The sequence below is a fragment of the Peromyscus maniculatus genome, chromosome 17, assembly GCF_049852395.1.
Source record: "Peromyscus maniculatus bairdii isolate BWxNUB_F1_BW_parent chromosome 17, HU_Pman_BW_mat_3.1, whole genome shotgun sequence".
Classification (NCBI taxonomy): Eukaryota; Metazoa; Chordata; class Mammalia; order Rodentia; family Cricetidae; genus Peromyscus; species Peromyscus maniculatus.
In genome coordinates, this window is record NC_134868.1 from 45,494,930 (window position 1) to 45,516,092 (window position 21,163).

Below are 21,163 nucleotides of genomic sequence, written 5' to 3' on the forward strand. Positions count from 1 at the left end.
GATGAAAATGACAGCGTCATACATGCTGATTAAGATCTCCGTCACTGAGCTATTCCTCAAATCCCTCGCTCCTGTAATTTCTTTCTTTTTTATCGTCACTAAAGATTGAACTCCATGGCCGGGCAGTGGTGGTGCATGCCTTTAATCCCAGCACTTGGGAGGCAGAGCCAGGCGGATCTCTGTGAGTTTGAGGCCAGCCTGGTTTCCAAAGCTACATAGAAAAACCCTGTCTTGAAAACCAAAAAAAAAAAGAAAAAGAAAAAAGAGAGAGAGAGAGATAGAAAGAAAGAAAAAAAAGAAAGAAAGAGAGAAAGAAAGCCTTGTGCATGATAGGCAAATACTTTACCTCTGAACTGTATCCTCAGCTTCATTTTTTATTTAGAGTGTCGTTAGGTCAGAGGCTAGCTCGTGGGGGTCAGTTCTCTTTTGACCACGTGGGTCCTGAGGACTTAACTCAGTCACCAGACTTTGCAGTAAATACCTTCACTCACTGACCCATCTCTCCAGAACTTATCCCCTTTTGCTGTTTATTTTCTTCCCAGTCCTGTCCCACAAGAGAACATCCAGTGGAGAGCATACACAACTGAACCAGACCAGCTTCAGCCTTCCCAAGAAAGAAGGGCTGTCCTTCCTCGGAGGCCTCCGGTCCAAGAATGACTCCCTTTCAAGATCTAACCTCTGTATCAACGGGAATCATGTTTACATGGAGCAGCCAGAGGTCAAGAGTGAGATCCGCGACAGCAGCCCTTCGAATTCCCCGTCCCCGCAGGGTTTCAGGAAGAAGCATTTGTTCTTGTCCACCGAAAACCTGGCTGTCCGGTCTCCTAAGGAACCGGGGGAAGGAGATGGCGTGACCTCTGACAGGCGACTGTCCGACACTTCCACCAAGGAGTCTGTGAAGTCCATGTCTTTGCCGTCCTACCGGCCTCTGACCAGTGGAGAGAGCGGAGAGAGCGTGTCCCCAGCAACCGTGGAGGCTACCAAGGAGACCAAAGACAGCAAGAAGCAGGAGACCAAGAAGTCCTCTTTGCTTTCTCTGGTGACGGGCAAGAAAGATGTGGCCAAAAGCAGCGAAGGCGAACCTCTCCCCGCTGCCTCAGAGAAAGAGAAGGAAGGGAAAGCCGCGCTCGTGGAAGCCCAGCTGGGAGAGGAAGAGCTCGGGAGAAGGTCTGAGAGAGATGCTGTGCCTGTTGCCTCCCAGCGGGGCAACTCCCTGAACCCCTTTGAAGATGTGCCGATCTCAAACCCAGAAGCCGGCCTGGAGCCTAAGTCTGAACCAAAGCCACCAGTTCCCGCTGCAAGGACTCCCCAGACCAAAGCTGTGAAGCCTAGGTAAGTCTTAGTTTTTGACCTATGGGACCTTTCTCGGGCACTACTTCGTATTTAGCGGTCTCCACTGGAGCAGACCTGGTCCGTCTCAGGATGTGTATGTGAAGGTATGTTAGTCTGAAGTCATTTGAACCAGTCACCTCTGCTGGCCTGACCTGCCCAGCACAAAGGACGGGTGTTTCCCAGCCTAAAACCACAGCTCAGCCATCCGTCGCTGGAAGTTGTTTTTCTCAGTGAGCTAACCAGACTCCGGTGAAAGGAGACAGTTGGTGGCCCATGCTGAGCGTGTGAGCTGGGCGTTCATGGGTGTGGTGGGTACATGGGCAGTGTTCCGTGCATGCTGTCCAGTGGAGGTGGCTGCCTCTCCCCCGGTACTTGGCATCGGCTTGCAGGTGTGAGAGACCCTTGGTCCACCCTTCAGTGTACCTGTGACCTTTCTCTGTTTCCTCTGTGCCTGATCATAAGAGCCTGCCCAAACTGAAGGAGCTGCTTTTCTGAGTGACTTTCACGTTGACATTTCTCTGGCATGGGGGCGGGGAGACAGACTTTTTGGAGATTGTGCACACTTTTCTCTTCAGAATCCGTACCTGTTGCCTTGTGTGAAGCCTTTTGAGATGCTTTTGCCCTGTCATACTGTGTCACTAAGGGAGCTGTAGGCTGTTGGTTGCTCCAGCTGGATCTGTCTCTTGCTGTGCATTGCTACAGACCCTTGTGTGACAGGTGTGCTTGGTGCTCAGTGGCGTCCCTGACTGTGGGGAGAGTATGTCGCGGTTGTGGAATATTTACTTAGCACGTACGAAGCCCTGGCTTTGATTCCCCAGCACTGAGGAAAAACAAGGTGACCCATCTGTACGTCAAGAATTGCATGCGGTTCCCTTGACTTTGCAGATACTGCCCCAAGTGTAAAAACATCTGTCCTCCTTTAATGACTACTATTTTTATGTTTTTTGAAATGCATCTGCAACTGACGTGCAGATTTTATTGTGTCCTTTTTGCAGACTGGACGTCCCTCCAGCGGCTCAACCCCAGGCCAGGCTTCCTTCCCCTGACTCTGCTCTCTTTCCTGCTCTCCCTTCTAGCTCTACCCGGGCACCTGTCTTTTCAGAGACACAGTCCTCTGAAAGTCCTTCTGCCTCCTCCTCTTTCTCATCTCCCCTGGCAGCTCCCATCTCCACCTCCACTCCAATTGAGCACTGGCCCCCCGCAGGCCAGGGGGAGGTCCATTCTGAAGAACCTTCTTTGCTCCTCAAAGCAGTTTCTCAGAAGGAGAGTCTAACACCAGCTCCGAATAGTGGTTCTTCTGCCTCGGGACCACCTTGCAAACAAATTAGCATCCCAGTGCAGAAAGGGACGGAAGAGTCTTCAGAGGGCAAGGCCGGGGAGACAGGCACAGAGACAGAAGGCCAAGGCCGCAGTGACGCGTCAGGAAACAACCCCGTGGGGCAGCACAGAGACCTCCAGACGGTTCCTTTCCCAGGGCAGCACTGGGTCCCCTCCCCTGACGAGGCCCAGGAAGTGCCCTCTGTGCTTTCACTCAGCAGTGGCAGCATCGAAGACCCCGCTGAGAAGTCTCCCACGGCGAGAAGCACAGACTCTGAGCATCGGTCTAGGTCTTTTGTGGAGAACGATCAGAACGGTGCAGTGACTTCTGCAGTCAAGGAAGCGACGCCCCCTCTTCAGGAGGAAGAGGCGGCCTCCCCATTTGGCGGCACAGCACAGAGACTCAGAGGAACACCGACCGCCAGTGGAGCTCAAAAGAAAGCCAAGAAGCGCGTGTCCTTTTCTGAACGGCTCTTTGTGGAGGAAGACACTGAAAAACCCACTGAGCTTGAGGAAGAGGACGAGAGTCACCCGCAGCAGCTGGCACGTGAAGGGGCCGTCGCCGGAGACGCGCTCGGTGAAGAGTCTCCAGAGTGTCCCCACACAGCAGGCACAGGGGAGGGACCTGTGACCACGGCAGCTTCTGAAAGCCAGAGTTTCTCAGAAGATCCCACAAGTGAGGCCAGCCCAGCAAGGAGCACCCAACTCTTGAGGGTTGAGGAGAGCGAGGGCTTCGTGACTCAGTATCAGAGCAAAGCCAGCGATCATGAAGGCCTGCTGTCCGACCCCCTGAGTGACCTTCCGTCTGCCTCTGACGTGAAGTTCCCTATCATGGCTGACCTGAGTTTGTCTCTTCCTTCCATTCCAGAAGTGGCATCAGACGATGAGAGAGTTGATGAGGCTGGGGATGGAGGGGGTGGAGCAAGGCTTGTTGATCCAGGAGTGGGAGTTTCACCCACGAACATGTCACCTTCCCGTCTGGAGAAGGCACACGGGTCAGTGCTCACGGAGAATCGCCGTGACTTCAGGCCCAGAGCTCCCACGGCGGCTCCTTCCGAGCAGACAGCAGCACTGGGAACTCCTAAGCCACCTCTGAGCCAGAGCTCCAGTGTGAATACCCAGTTACCAGGCCCTGGGGCTGTCGAGGAAGAGGGAGTGAAGCAAAGGGGGAGGCCAGATCCGCCTCCCCACATATCCCAGGACCCTCCTGTGCCCAGCCCCTCATCCTCTGAGACCTTTCCTGCTGCACGCTCTTTGCCTAGCTCTCCATATTCTGACAGTCACCACGGCAGTGTAGCGGAACCTCCAAACAAAGCAACAGCAGAGGGCCCTGCTGGTAAAGTTGAAACTGTTGGCAAGAAGAAGCCCCTTCTGCAAGCCTGGGTCACACCCTCAGAGATCCACCCAGTCTCAGCTCCGCCAAGTGCTGGAGCTGGGGCAGCCAAGCACAGGTGAGAGATGATGGGGAGATTGTCTTTGTGCGCGGGGAAAGATGCCCTCTCTTTGCTTTTACCTGCAGAGACCATGTCTTCAAGCCGAAGGGACGTCCTGATGCCAGAGTTTGCCTGTTTTGCTGGCAAGGCTGGTCACACCAGGGCCATGTACTTTGTGCTTGCAATCACTCAAGATCCAGCAGCAAGTGTAGCAAGAACTTAAGTCTTCCAAGATAGCTTGCTTAGGAATGCTTCTCCAGTGTGACGGAGCTCTGTGGCTGTGGAAGTGTGGGGCTCTTGTGTCTCCAGGGTCTCAGAAGCCAGCGGTAGACGGAGTGGTAGACCAAAGCAAGGCTGAAAACGTCCTCTGAGAACTGCTCAAAGAGTGATCTGCACTCCCCCTTACTGTAGAAGCCAGAAGGTTCTGCAGAGAGAACCCCTCAGTGGAGTCCTAGTCTGTAGCTACCCACAAGGATGAGGAACTTTCTTTCTTTGTTTCTTCTTTACTGTTAACGTTATTTTATTTATTTAATTAATGAAAAAAAATTGTTTTGCAGTGCTGGCTGGAGATGGAACCTGTGGCCTCGTGCATGCCGGGCAAGTACTGCGTCCCAGCCTGAGAGACCGTCTTAATGTTCTTGTGTCTATAAGGAGACTGAAGGACTTTGTATCTGTCGGGGACTGCGCCAACCCCACCCCTACCCCCAAAGACAAGGATGAGCTTTGCTGGTTGTGTGTGGCTCTCTGATTTATTTTACTTTGAATTCCACAGGAGCTGATGCATAAGCTGGATGTTGGGCCAGAGATGATTCTCTGCCCCCTTTCTCATCTTGCCGGCAGCCATCTTTGAGATGGGTAGTTCTCAGCTTTGCGGTTACGGAAAGTTTAAGGATCCTTTTCTTGTCTTTCTAGGCTTCATCCCGTGAAGCCGATGAACACAACACCCACCAAGATTGCAAACCCTAGCCTGGGAACTGCCGCCATCATCAGTGAGAACCTGATCAACGAAGCCATTATAAAGGTGTGTGTTCTGAGGAGTTGGCAGTTTGTTAAGATCTGCAGAGCTTGCGTGTAGAGCATCACCATTACAGCTGCCCTCAGTTGTTGCCGCTGCACAGGGGGCTGATGGGAGGAGAACTTGAGCTCATTTAGTCTGGAGACCAACCCGGGCAACATAGGAGGATGCTATCTCAGAACACACAGCAGCAAAAGTTAAAGACCTTGGGCAATTCTGGGAATTACTTACGCAGACCTCTGAGTCTGGAGTCCGGATAACCTCTGAGGACCCCCAGACTGTCCATTAAATGGATAAGTACATTTCCTTGTAATTATTTATTTCTCACTGAATTCTTTCCGGTCTCTAGCAACGCGATTGTCACTGGCACTGTCTGTTTACGAGTATGGTGGTACTTTTTTATTTATTTGTTTTGTTTTGTTTTTTTTTAAGACAAGGTTTCTGTAGCCCAGGCTGGTTTAGAACTCACTGTGTAGCCTAGGCTGCCCTAAACTCATGGCAATCCTCATGACTCAGCCTCCTGAGTGCTGGTGTTATAGGCAGTGTTCATCTTTTCCCCTTCTCTCTCTCTCTCTCTCTCTCTCTCTCTCTCTCTCTCTCTCTCTCTCTCTCTCTCTCTCTCTTTCTCTCTTTGTTTTTGTTTTTTGTTTCTTCTAGACAGGATTTCTCTGTGTAGCCCTGGCTGTCCTAGATCTCGCTCTGTAGACCAGGCTGTTCTCAAACTCAGAGATCCGCCTGCCCTTACCTCCTGAATTCTGGGATTAAAGGCATGCCCCCCACCACCCAGCTTCTTTTTTATCTTTAGGCAAGAATATAAAATTCTTGATACAGATGTACTGGGTTTTATCGCTGTATTTCAAAATAGTTTCCAACATTTAAAAAGTTGCAAACACAGTACAAAGAACTCCTGTCGACCATCATCCAGATTCCAGATTCGCCCGTTGTTCCGGATGACCCAGTTCGCTTTGTCTCCTCCTGTTCCTTCCTGTCCCGCCTGCTCTCTCTCCACACACCACTGCGTGTGTAGTTTGGGTGTGTTAAATCTGAACCATGGGAAAAGTAGGTTGTATGCATCATGTCCTTTTTCACGTCTAATGTTCTTGGGTGTGAATTATATGTGCATCTCCAGGTGTTTGTGTGGGTGTGTGCACATTCTCTCTCTCTCTCTCTCTCTCTCTCTCTCTCTCTCTCTCTCTCTCTCTCTCTCTCTCTCTCTCCAAAACTAAAACCAGAATCAAAAGAAAAAGCACATACACAGAGACGCACAGATAAATGAAATAGAAACCCATAAAAACACAAAATCGGAAACGATGATATACAAGCAAAAGGTCAGTAAGGTTAAAAAAAAAATCCCCAAACAAAACAATATGAAAATCTACAAAAATACCACTGTGTTTGTTTTATATTGGCCGTCTACTCTGGGCATGGGCCTGCCCTAAAGTGTGGTTTGTGTGCCCAGTGAGACTCCCCTGTAGGAACCTTTTGCAAGTGGTTGTCATTTGGAGACAGCTATTTGGTTAGGGATGGGGATTCTATCCACTTTTCCCTCTCGGCACTGGGACCCCGTCTGCCTTAAGCTGTGCATGCTTCCCCAGTCTCCGTGAGTTCGTTACGTGTATCCGTCCTGTTGTGTCTAGAACAGGACTTCTTTCCCTGGTGTCCTCCATTCCCTCTTCCTCCTCCTCTTCCACAGAGTTAGTTCCCTGAGGCCTGAGGGGAGAGATTAGAATGTCTCAATAGAGACATTCCAGTTAGGACTAACTGTTCTAAGACCCCTCAGTCTCGGCATATTGTCCAGTTATGGGTCTCTTTATTACTTCCCACCTCCTGCAGGAGGAAGCTTCTCTGATGATTGTGAGTGACACAGTGATCTATAGGCATAGCAGAGTGTAGTTAGGAGTCTTTTTATTGCTAGGTTCCTTTAGCAGTATCTGGTTTTCTCCTAGGTCCAGGTCTGTCTAGTCTAAGGTTCTTGCCACTGGAGCGTTGTCGGGTATGGGTTCCATCTCCTGGAGTAACTTTTTAATCCAATCAGATAGTGGTTGGTTACTCCCACAACTTTTGAGCCACCTTTTTTTTTGAAGACAGGTCCTGACTGTCCTGGAACTCACTAGTAGACCAAGCTGGCCTCGAACTCAGGGATCTCCCTGCTTCTGCCTCCTGAGTGCTGGGATTAAAGATGGGCGCCACCCCTCCTGACTTTCTGTGCCCGTACTGCACGAGGCTATGGTGCAGGCAGACCACCGCTGTAGATTGAAGGGTTTGTAGCTGGGCCGGCGTTTTCCTTTCTCCTCTGGTAGCGTGTAGAGTGCCTTCCAGTGCATGACTCTGGTCAGAAGTGTGAAGGCTCTAGTTAGGCCCCAGTGTGGTTTCTCTGTGTTTGGTGAGTTCTGTGGGTGTTGTCTCTGACAATAGTGCTTTTCCGTCAGTTTGTGGGGAGTAACCAGCAGCCTTAGAATAACCTGAGTGGTTTGGGGGATTCATGCGGCCCCTTTGGCCAGTAACTTAATTATATATAACTCATTCCTGGTGCTAGAGGTTTCGCTTGGTGCCGAGAGATGCCTAGTTGAGGCTTTGCCTCCCCGTTATTCGGTGACTCCATTTGTATTTCCTTCATGTGTGTATATATTTGAAAAACGTAGACTGTAGTAGGTTTCCACATGACTCCTCGAGTGGCCTTCAGTGGTAATTGTCTCGCCCTGTATTCTCTCCCTTATCTTCCTCTTCCCTTCCCGTGTCCATTTAATCTTCCTGTTCCAACCCCCCTCTCTCCATAACTCTACATTCTATTTCCCCTTCCTTGGGAGATCCTCCCCTCCCCGCCCGCCTTACTCTACCTAACCTCTGTATACCTTATATAGATCGTAGCTATCGAAGCTTTAGAAGGTAACATCCACATGTAAGGTACAATACCGAGCTTGTCTTTTTGAGTCCGGGTTACCTCACTCAGGATGATTCTTTTTTCCCTCACTCCATCCATTTGCCTGTGAATTTCATGATTTTAGTTTTTTAAACAGCTGAATAATATTCCATTGTGTAAATGTGCCACATTTTCTTTACCTTTTCATCAGCTAATACACATCTAGGCTGTGTCCACTTTCTGGCTACTATGAATAATTGAATGAGCAAGCGTCTCTGTAGTAGGGTGTCGAGTTCTTTGTGTATATGCCCAAGAGTGGTACAGCTGGCTCTTGAGATCTATTCCCAGCTTCCCGAGGAACCGACACACTGATTTCCATGGTGACTGTACAGGTTTGCACTCCCACCAGCAATGGAGGAGTATCCCCCATGTCCACATCCTCACCAGCATGAGCTATCATTTGTTTTATTGATCTTGGCCATTCTGACTGGTCTAAGATGAAGTCTCAAAGTAGTTTTATTTGCATTTCCCTGGTGACTAAGGATGTTGAATGTTTCTTTAAGTGATTTTCAGCCATGTGTATTTCATCTTTTGTGAGCTCAGTTTAGTTCCAAACCCATTTTTTAATTTGGTCATTTTCTTCATGTCCATTTTTTTTTTTAGTTCTTTAGTATTTTAAATATTAACCCTCTCTTGGATATGTAACTGGTAAAGATCTTTTCCCATTCTGTAGTCTCTCACTTTGTCTGAATTATGATGTCCTTTGCCATATGGAAGCCTTTCAGTTCGTGAAGTCCCATTTATTAGCTGTTGATCTTAGTGCCTGTGCTATCAGTGTTCCGTTCAGAAAGCCTTTTCCTGTACCAATGAGTTCAAGACTATCCTCCACTTTCTCTTCTGTCAGATTCACGGTGTCTGGCCTTATGTCGAGCTCCTTGATTCATTTGTAGGTGAGTTTTGTGCAAGGTGATGAGTATGAACCTATTTATAGTTTTCTACGTACAGACGTCCAGTTTGACCAGCGCCATTTTTTAAAGGTGCTGGGGTTTTTTGTTTTTGTTTTTTTGTTTTTCTAGTGTGTATTTCTGGCTTCTTGGTCAAAAATCAGTTTAGGTGTGTGGATTTTTGGTCTGGGTCTTGAATTTGATTCCACTGATGAACGTTTCTGTTTTTATGCTAATTTCATGTTATTTTTATTATTGTAGCGCTATGGTACAATTTGAGGTAGGGGATGGTGATACCTCCAGCAGTTCTTTTATTATTTGGGATTGTTTTAGCGATCCTGGATTTTTTTTGTGTTACCATATGAAGCTGAAATTGTCCTTTCAGTTTTTGTGAAGAATTGTTTTGGGGTTTTGATGGGAATTGCACTGAATCTATAGATTGTTTTTGGTAGGATGTCCATTTTCACCGATAATCTATCAATCCATGAGTATGGGAGGTCTTTCTGTCTTCTGATGCCGTCTTTGATTTCTTTCTTCAGTATCTTAAAGTTTTTATTATGTAAGTCTTTTACTTGCTTGATTAGAGTTATCCTAAGATATTTCTTTGGAGACTGTTTTGAAAGTATTGTTTCCCTGATTCTCTCTCAGTCTGTTATCACAGGGCTTCTTTTTTTTTTTAAACCTTGTATTTTTGAGATATGGTCTTTTACTAAACCTGGAGCCCACTGATCCATCTGAACTAGCTGGCTGTCCAACTCCAGGAATCCTACCTACTCTCTACCCCTCCAGCCCTGGGATCACAGGCACATGCAAGCACACTTGGCCTTTTCTGTGAGTGCTAGGAATCCGCACTCAAGTCCTTATGGCAAGCGTTTTACTCACTGGCCCGTCTCCCCAGCCCCACCTAAATTCTTGAGTGTGCAACTCCTAAGAACAAAAGAATTCTTCAAAGTCCTGAAGTGTACTGGAATTCTTCAAAATCCAGAAGTGTACTGTTGAATTAACAGCTTTCTCATCTCTGGCATGTATTTCATGGTTCTCCCAACAAGGGGACAACCCTGTTCAGTGGTTTGCGCCACAATCCAGGCCTGCCCCTTACATTTAGATGTATTGTCTGTGTATCTTTTTTTTTTTTTTAAGATTTATTTATTACGTACACAGTGTTCTATTTGCAAGTATGTGTGCCCAGCCGGAGAGGGCACCAGATGTCATTATAGATGGGTGTGAGCCACCATGTGGTTGCTGGGAATTGAACTCAGGACCTCTGGGAGAGCAGCCAGTGAATGCTCTTAACCTCTGAGCCACCTCTCCAGCTCCTGTCTGTGCATCTTTCTCATTCTGGGATGATTTCTTGGCTTTTGTCCTTTAAATACTCACTTTTTTTCTTTTTTGGAGGGTGCTAGGGATAAAATTCAAGACTTCTTCCTTGCTAAGTGTACATACACTCTGCTAATGAGGTGTGTCCCAACCCCTTTCTAGTTTAAAATCAGAGTTAGAATACTGCCTTGTTGGAGCCCCGGTCTTTGACTGGTGACCTGCACTGGCCAGGGATGTGTTCTGTTTCAGATATTTGAGGGGGTTTCAGACTGCTGCTAAGAACTACGCTTTCTGGTTTTTGAGCCCTCACTATCCTGAAAGACCAGGCTGGCCTTGAACTCACAGAGATCTGCCTGCCTCTGCCTCTTGAGTGCTGGGATCAGAGGTGTGCACTAACACCTTTATCAAACAAACAAACAAAAACCCTATTTTTATAATAGTTTCTTAAGGGTTATTTTGTTTTGGTTTTTGAGACAGAGTCTCAGTATGTAGCCCTGGTAGACCAGACTGGCTTCAAACTCAAAGGTCTCTTACCTCTGCCTCCTGAGTGCTAGGATTAAAGGCATATGCCTGGCTGTTATTTTTTAATAAAAAGGTTTTGTCAGGCATAGAGGCAGAGACAGGAGGATCTCTGAGTTTGAGAACAGCCAAGACTATACAGAGAAACCCTGTCTTGGAAAAAAATTAAAAAATAAAATGTTCCTGTCACTTCTGAAAAAAATTTGTTGTTGTTGTATGTATGTGTGATACTGGCTTTGGCATGCTAGACCACACAGTTCCCAGCCCCCAAAAGCATTTTTTTAAATACTGTATTTTTATTATTGTTAAGATAGGTGTCTTTTTGTGGGTATGAGGGCAGGTGCCCTAGAAGGCCATAATCATTGAAGTCCCTGGAGCTAGAGTTACAAGTGTTTGTGAGTCACCTCAGGTGGTTGCGGGGAGCCAAGCTCAAGTCCTGTGGAAGGGCAGTACATGCTCTTCATCCCTGACCCATCGCTCCAGCCCCCTGCGGGCGTTTTTCCGTGATTAATGATGGTTAACTCCCCTTCTGCCTCTGCCATCAGGAGCTGGGGTAATCGGTCATTGGATTTTGGAGATTGGAGTCTTGAATAAAAGTGGCTTAGCAGTGATAATTTTTGCTGAAGACACGTTAGCATCACCTAGTTCTGTCCTTGACCTCTTTCCTTATAAAATGGGCCAACAAGGTAGCATTGCTTTCAGAGCTACCTCCAGCGCCAGAACCACGTACCTGCAATGGTTTAGCCCCCACAGTCTGTACCTGTTGTAACTCCATCCATCCTCCGGCTTGGTCTGCTGGCTTCTGTGTGAGAGTTGCCGGTAGAAACAGCACTATCTCCCAGGAGGTTGGTTGGTTGTTTTTCTGCCAAGAAGGTTTTTGTTGTTTTGTTTTCCTGGTAGTTACTAGGAAGTTGAGCCAGAGGACAACATAAAGATGACGTAACTAAATCTAGCCATCTAGCAGTTTCCCCTTCCCACTTCCTTTTAATGCAGACTGCTTTGTGTTTTTTTTTCTTCTGATTTTATTTATTTTTATTTCATATGTGTGAGTGTTTTGCCTACATGTGTTATGTACACATAAAGTGTGGGCCTGGTGCCCATGGAGGCCAGTGGAGGGCACTAGGTTCTTTAGAACTGGAGTTAAAGATGGTTGTGAACTACCATGTGGGGATTGGAAACCAAACCTTGTCTGTCTGTCTGCCTGTCTGTCTATCATCTATTCTTTCTTTCTATCTATCATCTGTCTGTCTATCATATCTATCTATCTATCTATCTATCTATCTATCTATCTATCTATCTATCTATCTATCTATCTTTGATTGGTTGGCAGATTGACTTGACTGATGTACTAGGCATTGAGCCCAGAGAGAAGCAAATGCCTCCTTTTCAGAAAGTAAGCAAGGCCCTTGGTTCCCATTTTATTTCCTCTTCAAAGTTCATCTGGTCAAGGCTTTCTCTCCCGGGACTGAGTAAGACAACAACTTAGTACAGAAGGAAAGCACCCTTCTCACTTCGTGACCTGTGTGCCCACTGCTGCCCCTTGGCCTGCCGTCAATCTCTTGGTCTTCGACCCTCCCAAGTAAATAGTCCAGGTAAATATAGAAAGCTCCTTGGAGACTGACTGCTGTTGGCCTCCTGGAGAATGGCAGCTTTGTAGTGAGCATAAAGCAGTCAGTGTTTGTAAGAATAACCTCAAAATAAGCGAGTTGGGAAGAGAAACCACACAGCCAAAGTCGGCGAGAAGCTAGCAGGGTCATTGCAACACTGTGTTTGGTGTGTTGGCTTTGTTCTCCCCCTTGGCTGTTGTTTCAGGGCCTCTGTTTTTAAGCAGTCACTTTGCTGGCTTTAACAGTTTCACAGCGACTGACAGTGTGTTGTGATGATGCTCACCTCATAGTTCTCCTTCCCCTCCCACTTGTGCAGACATCCTTTCCTCCTGACCAGCACTTCTCCTACCTTATGTTCCTGTAAATCGCCCCTGCCGTGTGTTCATGAAGACAGCATCTCACCAGGCTCCTTGCCATCCCCACCCCCCCTCCTCCGGAACGTTCCCCGTGCCCTGGAGAGGTTGCTGTCATTGAGGGCTGAAGCGCCTCCAGTCTTTGCAGATAACTTGTGACTAGGAGCGTGTTGTTCACCCAGATGGTTTTAATGCTTTTAACTTTAAAATAGGAAGTCCATCTAGGTCCACAAGTCTCATGCTGTGTGTGGTATCTGGAGAAGCTGGACACACATTTGAACTTTTGTCATTGACAAGAACCTGAAGGGAAAACTCCAGCACAGCCTTCAACACAGCCCTCCTGAGACCTCACACCTGACAGTGGCCACCATTTGCAGTAGTGAATATTTTTCGGTACCTTTCCTCTTCCTGGCCACTGATGCCTTTTTATTTATAATGCTGGATTATTTTATAGCTTCTAATGATTTCAAAGTTGTAGATATATCCTTTACTCTTTGATTACAGAATGCAGACTGAGATTTTTTTTTTAATGTGCATGTGTTTTACCTGCATATATGTCTGTGTGCTACATGCATGCCTGGTGCCCACAGACCCAGAAGAATGCATTCGATCCCCTGGAATTAAGGATGATTGTGAGCCACCATGTGGATGCTGGGACTGAACCTGGGTTCTCTACAGGAGCAACAAGTGCTCTTAACCACCGACCATCTCTCAGTGTTCTTGTTTTTTTTTTTTTTTTTGAGACAAGATTTCATATAGCTCAGGCTGGCATTGAACCCCTGGTCCTTTTTCCTCAGCCTTCCAAAGTGTTGAGATTGCAGGAGTGTGTCATTACAGCCTGCAGTGTGCAGCTCCAGGTGATCTGACAACCGCTTCTGGCCTCCGTGGGCACTTACCCTTGTGTACACAGACAATACACAGACACACAATCAAAATTAAATCAAATCTTTTTAAAGAAATGTTACCTATAATTGTGAGAGTTGAAAACAACATAAATATCTAGTAGTACAGTGATGGTTAAAATATACTTGAATTAAATTTTTCTATTAAATCAATTTCAACTAAAATTTAATTATGTGTACAAAGTAACGTACAAGGCTGTTCTCAGGGGAGATGGCTTAGCTATAAATGAACTCTCTACCAAGACTAATGACCTGAGTTCAGTCCCTGGGACCCGCAAAGTAGGACAGAACTGACTCCCCCAATTTGTCCTCTGACCTACATACATGTCCCATGGTTCACATGCGGAAGCTCTCTCTCTCTTTCTCTCTCTCTCACTCTGAAAATAAATGATGTAATTTTTTTTAATTCTACATTGATGCCAACATTATAAAATATACCCTTAAAAATAAATAAAAGGCTGGGCGGTGGTGGTGCACGCCTTTAATCCCAGCATTCCGGAGGCAGAGCCAGGCGGATCACTATGAGTTCAAGGCCAGCCTGGGCTACCAAGTGAGTCCCAGGAAAGGCGCAAAGCTACACAGAGAAACCTTGTCTCGAAAAAAAACAAACAAAAACAAAAAATAAATAAATAAAAGGAAAGAGCTAGGGATTTCTTTCAGTTGGTAGAGTGCTTGCCTACCATGCATGAAGCCCTGGGGTTGATGGGCTATATAAACTGGGTATAGTAGCACATGCTTGTAATGGCAGCCCTGGGGAAAGACAGGAAGATCAGCAGTTCAAGGCCACCCATGTTTGAGGTCAGCCTGGGCTACACGAGACCTTGTCTCAAAAAGAAAGAAGGGGCCAGGCAGTGGTGGCGCACACCTGTAATCCCAGCACTCTAGAGGCAGAGCCAGGTGGATCTCTGTGAGTTCGAGGCCAGCCTGGTCCACAGAGCTAGTCCAGGACGGGCTCCAAAGCTACAGAGAAACCCTGTCTCGAAAAACCAAAAAAAAAAAAAGAAGAAGAAGAAGGAAAGAAGGGGAGACCAGCAAAGAGGAGAGAAAAAAAGAAAGCTGGTGTGTAACACACACTTGTAATCCCCAGAATTGAGTGGTGGAGGCCAGAGGGTCAGGAATTTAGGGCCAGCATGGGCTGCATGGGACCGAGGCTTGCAGAGAAGGAAGGGATGGAGAGGGCCCGAGTTACAGATTTAATCACGCTGGGCCTCATGCTTGCTAAACACACACTCTGTCACCAAGCTACACATTCAACCACTCATTAGTGTTTCTTAATAAAACCCTTATATTGTAGAGGTGTGATCTAAAAACCTCCAGGGCATGTTTCTTGATGTGAAACATCAATGGACACCTTTTTTATTACGGCAAAAGCGTGTATGACCTGAAAGCTTCCCGCCATACCTTTTTCTTTTGAGACAGAGTCTCACTCTGTAGCCCTGATTGGCCAAGGACTCTAGATGTAGACCAGGCTGGCCTCAAACTCGAAGAGACCTGTCTGCCTCTGCCTCCTGAGTGCAAGGATTAAAGGTGTTGTGTGCCTCCACAGCCCAGCCTCATCATTACCGTTTTTTAACATAATTTAGTAGTGTTAAATACATCCACATTGTTGTGTGTCCAACAACGCTTTGTTGTTGTTGTTGAGATACTGCCTCGCTGTAGCCAAGGCTGGCGTGGAGCTTGCTTCATGATGCAGGCTAGCCTCTTCTGAGTGCTAAGATTACACGTGTGCCATCGATCATGCCTGGTTTGATCTAGTTTTGGAAGTCACACACAGAGTGACTGCAGGGACAGAGCATTTATGTGTCGTGCACAAAACCCAGGATTTAATCCTTAGCAGCGAGAACACAAATGGTGAACCAAAAAGGTCACCCCCTCTGACTGCACATCCTCAACAAGCTGAAAGCAAGCAGGGGGGAGAGGGAGGGGAGAAGCAGATGTTGGAGAAATCGCCCAGCTGTTCTTGGGCCACCTGACTTGGACTCAAGCTTGCTGGGTATGTGAAAAACGGCATCGTGTGTTTCTAAGCCAGCCAGTGAGCGAGTGGGATTCCTCTGAATTCTGTCTCCTCGGGCAGTTTGCTCCCTGGAGGGGACAGGGGCTTCTGTGCTGTTGTTGAACTATTACTGTTAGGTCCGTCTCGGCTAGCTTGGAGATGGTAGGCTCTTAAGGTATCGGTCTTCCTGGTAGAAGCTGAAAGTGGCAGGGCCCCAGGGCAAAAACCTGTTCCTGCCTTGGAGTTCTTTGGGCAGGAGTCACCTTGAGTTGCGCTGGAGTCTTGCGTCCTTGAATTCGTACATCTGTTAAGCAGCAGATTGCCAGGCCTTGCCTCTGCCTCCCTCCGAAGACCTTGATGTGACTTGCTACTTCTTACCGAGGCTTTATCGCTCATGGCCTTGGGCTTGCAGTCCGTCTCCTTGTCCCAGATGATAAATGCTCCCGAAAAGCAACAATTCCGGGTACATGTTCCCATCAGAAACAGGAACAGTCAGTCTTTGGGACAGGCCACCGTGTACCCAGACAGTCCGGTCTGGTGGCACTTGGCTTTAGCTACACTATACATGTTTTGAGATTGCGGGGTAAGTGTCCGTGGGGTCCCGGAGCGGGTGTAGGAGTGGCCGACGGACTGAGTTGGCGGGTACCCTGCTGGGTTGGCAGGAGGGTGCTCCCCCACATCGTCTTTCTGCCCTGCCTTGGGGCTTATCCCAGCTCTGTATTGATAGCAGGTGTTTTAAAGGCTGGTTTCAAACTTAAGAGATCAAGTGGTCCATCAGCCTCGGCCTCCAACCTGAGCCTGGCTGATGATGTGACGACTACTACCTGATGATGCCTCCTACTTCTTTTCCCCTCCTCCCCACCAAGGCCTCATTATGTTTCTTTCTTTTTTTCTATGTATATGGCTGTTTTACCGAGGCTGGGGGGGCGGGGTGCCAGAGGAGGCTAAAAAGAGAGTGCTGGATTCCTGGGACTGGAGTTACAGGTGATTAGGAGCTACCATATGGGTGCTGGGAATTGAACCCGGGTCCCCAAAAGAGCAGCCAGTGCTCTTAACTACTGAGTCATCTCTCCAGCCTCCTCATTACATTTCTTGGAAACATATACCCAGAGTCAGGGCCAGAGGTCTGAGAATTTTAAGCCAAGGAAGGTTTCTGCTTTTGAACCAGTGTGCTAGGGATCGAACCTAGGGCCTTTACCCGTGGTAGGGAAGTGTTCTGCTGTTGAGCTGCTCCCAAGCCCCTGGTTTTTACAGTTGCCAAAGGATCATAGAGCAAAAAGACAGTAAGGAAGGAAGGAAGTAAAAACGCACACACGCAACCAACCCATGCACACTCTACAAAGTCCATGGTACTTCTCAGTCAGCCAGCCACCTGGTTTCAACCTGTGTTGAAAGTGGATTCCCAAGCCAGGTGTGATGGCGTACGCCTTTAATCCCAACACCTGGAAGGCAGAGCCAGACCGATCTCCGTGAGTTTGTGCTCAGCCTGGTCTACAGAGTGAGTTTCAGGTCAGCCAGGGCTACGCAGTGAGACGCTGAAGAATAACAAGAAGATGGGTTTCCGAGAGGCTCCTGTGGCTGCTGACATTCCCTTTGCATCCCTTTCAGGTGTCTGGTTTCTCTGTTGCCTGGTAACCGTTTCTCTCTCCTTTCCCTCTCCAAAGAAGTACCAGCCCTCGGACCCCGCCTTCGCCTACGCACAGCTGACCCACGACGAGCTGATCCAGCTGGTCCTCAAACAGAAGGAAACCATCAGCAAGAAGGAGTTTCAGGTGCGCGAGCTGGAAGACTACATCGACAACCTGCTGGTCCGAGTCATGGAGGAGACCCCCAACATCCTCCGAGTGTCCACTCCGCTTGGCAAAAAGGCCGGAAAGATGTGAATCGCAGGAAGGAAACGGAGATGTTTTGTGAGCTTGTTTCCACTACCTCTCGAGGTCAAGGGCATGGTCTGCCTAGTAACCAGCACACAGTCTCCTGTCGCCAGTGTGCTGTCTGTCGAGAGTTAATTCTCCTAGTTGAAACCAGGTTAATGATTACAATGTATCTTTTCTATACATTCCCAGCGTTTTATTTTTAAATGCCGCTGTGCCTTTAACTAAGTTGTAAATATAAGGTTTGATCCTGAGCCACCGATTCAGGGGCTACCATCGGAACTAATGTATTTTAACACTGGGGTTGTCACCCTTTGATCCTGAGATTTTCAAGGATGTATCCTCCGCGAAGCCAGGCTTAGGGTGCCATCAGAAAGGGACTCTGTACTATGGGCACTGTTTCACCTCCTTTCCTGGCCTCTGAGCGGCTCAGGTGTGGTAGATGCTAAATTTTTATGTCCTGTAAACTTCTCAGACTCAAGGGTTGTTTTGGTAGGGTTCTTGTTTGGGGGGCATTGTTCTGATTTATATAGGCTGTTGTTCTGATAGATATAAGGCTGTTGTATAGCCCGGGCTGGTCTTGAACTCACTGTATAGCTGAGATTAGCCTTTTCTGATCTTCCTGCCTCTGCTTCCCAAGTGTTGGGATTACCGCCACCGTGTTGAGGCCTCTTGCCTGGAGCTCAGCTGTTTACAGAACGCCTCTGAGCATGCTTCTTAGACTTTGAACAAACTGCCTCTTCCAGTTCCTTCTCCCTTCTAGCCTTAAAAACACGCTCCTCGTGGGTGGGGAGATACGGCTCAGTGGGTAAAGGGCTTGCCCTGCCAGCCTGAGGATCTGTTTGCATTCCTGGTACCCATGCAAAACGGCCAGCAGTAGTGGCGGGTGCCTCGTGGGGGGTGGGCTCAGAGAGGCGAGTGGGCAGAGACAGGCAGGTCCTGGGGGCTCACTGGCCAGTTGTTCCAGCTGAAACAGGGAGCTCCGGATTCAGTGAGGGACCCTGTCTTCATAAGATGAGAAGCTACCTTAAATAAACCTCTGCCCTTCATATGGTCCCACATGGGTGAGCACACCCCACACATGTACAAATGCGAGCACGCTTGCACGATCACACACACACACACACACACACACACACACACACACACACACACACACACCCTGTGCGTTGTAGATCCATAGGGCCATGTCCCGGAGATATGAAGGAATTAAAGAATCACTTTTCAGGCCCGCTCAGCGGTTAAGAGAACTGGCTGCTCTTCTAGAGGGACCCAGGTTCAATTCCCAGCACCCACACGGTTGCTCACAACTGCCTGCAACTCCAGTTCCAGAGGATCCGACACCCTCACACAGACACACATGCAGGCACAGCACCGGTGCACATTCAAAGAAAACAAAAGTCACTTTTCACTTGAGTTGGGGAATGGTCAGAGTCCCTGTTCTCCAGCTGTCAGGGTTCCTGCTGCTCAGTTGGCCTCTCCGGTGCCTGGAGAGAGGACTAAGCGATCCGGACACTTACTCCAACAGTCTGTGAGGTAGAGAATGACGTTAGGAAGGGGCCTTGGCCATGGCCATGCTTCCATTTGCTGGTCTTGGTGGCAGCCTTCCTAGAAGGGAGGAGCCAGAGTCCGCCAATTCCTCAAGATGAAGGCGCGGTGGGCCAGGGCTGGGTAAGCGCTCAGTGGTCGAGTGCTTGACACCCCCCCCACGTGCTTTTTGATTGCTACTTCCTGATCGGGGGGCGTTTCATTGTTGCTGCTGTTTTGACACAGGATCTCACTGGCTTCAAACTTTCGTCCCTTCTGTCTTTCCAAATACTGGGATCACCAGTATGTGTCACCATGCCTGGTAGACTGCTGTATTTTTAAACTAGATTTATACATATAAAACTATATATAGTGAGATAGATATATAGTTATAGTTATATATATTTATATATAAACTAGATTTATGTGTATCAATCTTGTTTTAAAATACAGATATATATATATATATATATATATATATATAAAATTTTTTTTTTCCTCCTTAAACTCAGTCCCATTTTCATCAATAGAGGGAATTTCATTGCTGGTCACCTCATACTGGAATTAAAGTGTTTCATGTTCATTTTTCTCTTCTTGGTTGTAATAAAAATCTCGTGAAATCTTAACATCTCTGTTAGGGGGAGTCACGGGCCAGTGGAATGGACAGGGTAGAGGTGGTGGTCGTTCCAATGAAGAATCTCTCTCTGTGTGTCCTTATCATCCTGAAGATGAGGAGCACTGCTTACACTGGAGCACTTTAATCTGAAGGGCAAGACTGTAACTTGATTTATCTAATTAGCTGTTAATGATTCACACCTATTTTTATTTAACCTCTCCTACAATACTAGGGAGCACTGCAGATTTCTGGGATGATGTGTAATTTTTTTTAGTACTGTGAAATTCATTAACATGCCTATAAAGAACTATATTCACTTGAACTCTGAAAATGTACATGTATATGTCTGTTCTGCATCATGGTTTTTTTTGTTTTTGTTTTTGTTTTTTTACTTGATAAAAAGGCATTTTTACTGTGATAACCTAAGTACTTGGGGGAGGAGAGGACAGATTCTGGGAGGAGTCAGCCTGGAGAACTAACTGCCTTGTTAATGATGGGTTTGGAGGTCTCTGCTGCTACTAGGACTTTCGGTATGCTATTGAGTCAGCTCTAGAGAGGACTGTCTAGGTGGAGTGAATTCCTGTGCTCTGAAATGCCACTTGGGAACTCTGGAGAATGTAGGGCAATTGACTTCAAGGTCTTCACTGGAAAACATTGCATTTCTAACTTGGCTGTAGCTCACAAAGTACATAGAGGTCACACCCACTTAATAACTGTTCTTGAATATGCAGTTGGGGGTTGAGGGAAGATACCAAGGGAAGCTGAGCCTGGTGGCAGAGGTTGGTGACGTGGTGAGCCCTGGAGCTCCTGAGGTTGGCCACTGGTTTGTGCCTGTAGCTGCCACCAAAGCCAGCGTGAGAGGCCCTGGAGGAGCCTGGGCTCTGGAAAAAGAGGGGCTTTTTCTTTGCCCTTGCCTGGCTGCCTCCAGAAAGGCCAACCAGGGTCTGAGGGGGCATTGGACTAAATGCCAGCCGACTCCGATTGGAGGTCAGCTTCCTAAGGACAGTCAGCCCTTGACCCAGTTGTTTCCTATCATCTCCTTCTTGGCTTTGGCGTGTGGACTGGCCTGGCTGTTTTACTCCGGTATGTAACCCTTACTTCCACAGCAGAAGGAAGGAGCGAGCAACCCTGCCTTGTGCCATGCTCCACAGCTGGGCACATGCATGAGAGACGAGCTGTGTGCTTCCAGCTTCTCGGTTCATGGGGCGTCAAGAGAGGCTGGTCCGTGATGCTTTGCCGATTGCTCTAGCGAGGCCAGAGTTCTTCACCCCCCAGGTTCTTCCAGCCTACCTTTTTTCTTTCCCTCCACTTTCCTGGTGCTGGGGATTAAACCCAGTGTCTTGTGCACGTCAGTCCGGTGCTCTGCCACTGAGTTATCAAGTACTGGAGAATGTAGGGCTAGACCCCCCACCCTACTTGGTGATGTTTTTGTCTTTGTTTTTTTTAGGCAGGTTCTCATGTAGCCCCGAATGGCTTTAAGGCTACTGATGACCTTTAACTCCTAATCTTCCTGTCTCCACTTTCCAAGTGCCGGGAATATCAGTATGTTACCAC

General features: G+C 47.7%; 1 protein-coding gene across 3 annotated transcripts in view; it reads left to right on the forward strand.

The window, feature by feature from the left end:
- Positions 1-17,728, forward strand: part of Rab11fip1 (RAB11 family interacting protein 1) — a 36,876-nt gene extending 19,148 nt beyond the window's left edge. The window contains exons 3-6 of one of the 3 annotated variants that reach the window (XM_042262674.2): positions 543-1,332; positions 2,328-4,100; positions 4,995-5,103; positions 17,260-17,611. In XM_042262674.2, coding sequence (XP_042118608.1) covers positions 543-1,332; positions 2,328-4,100; positions 4,995-5,103; positions 17,260-17,475 — 2,888 coding nt within the window. In that variant the 3' untranslated portion in view covers positions 17,476-17,611. Of the gene's footprint in view, positions 1-542; positions 1,333-2,327; positions 4,101-4,994; positions 5,104-17,256 lie in introns of all 3 variants that reach the window. The other 2 variants (XM_006982918.4, XM_006982920.4) reach the window with 2 other exon arrangements.
- Positions 17,729-21,163: the final 3,435 nt, after the last annotated feature.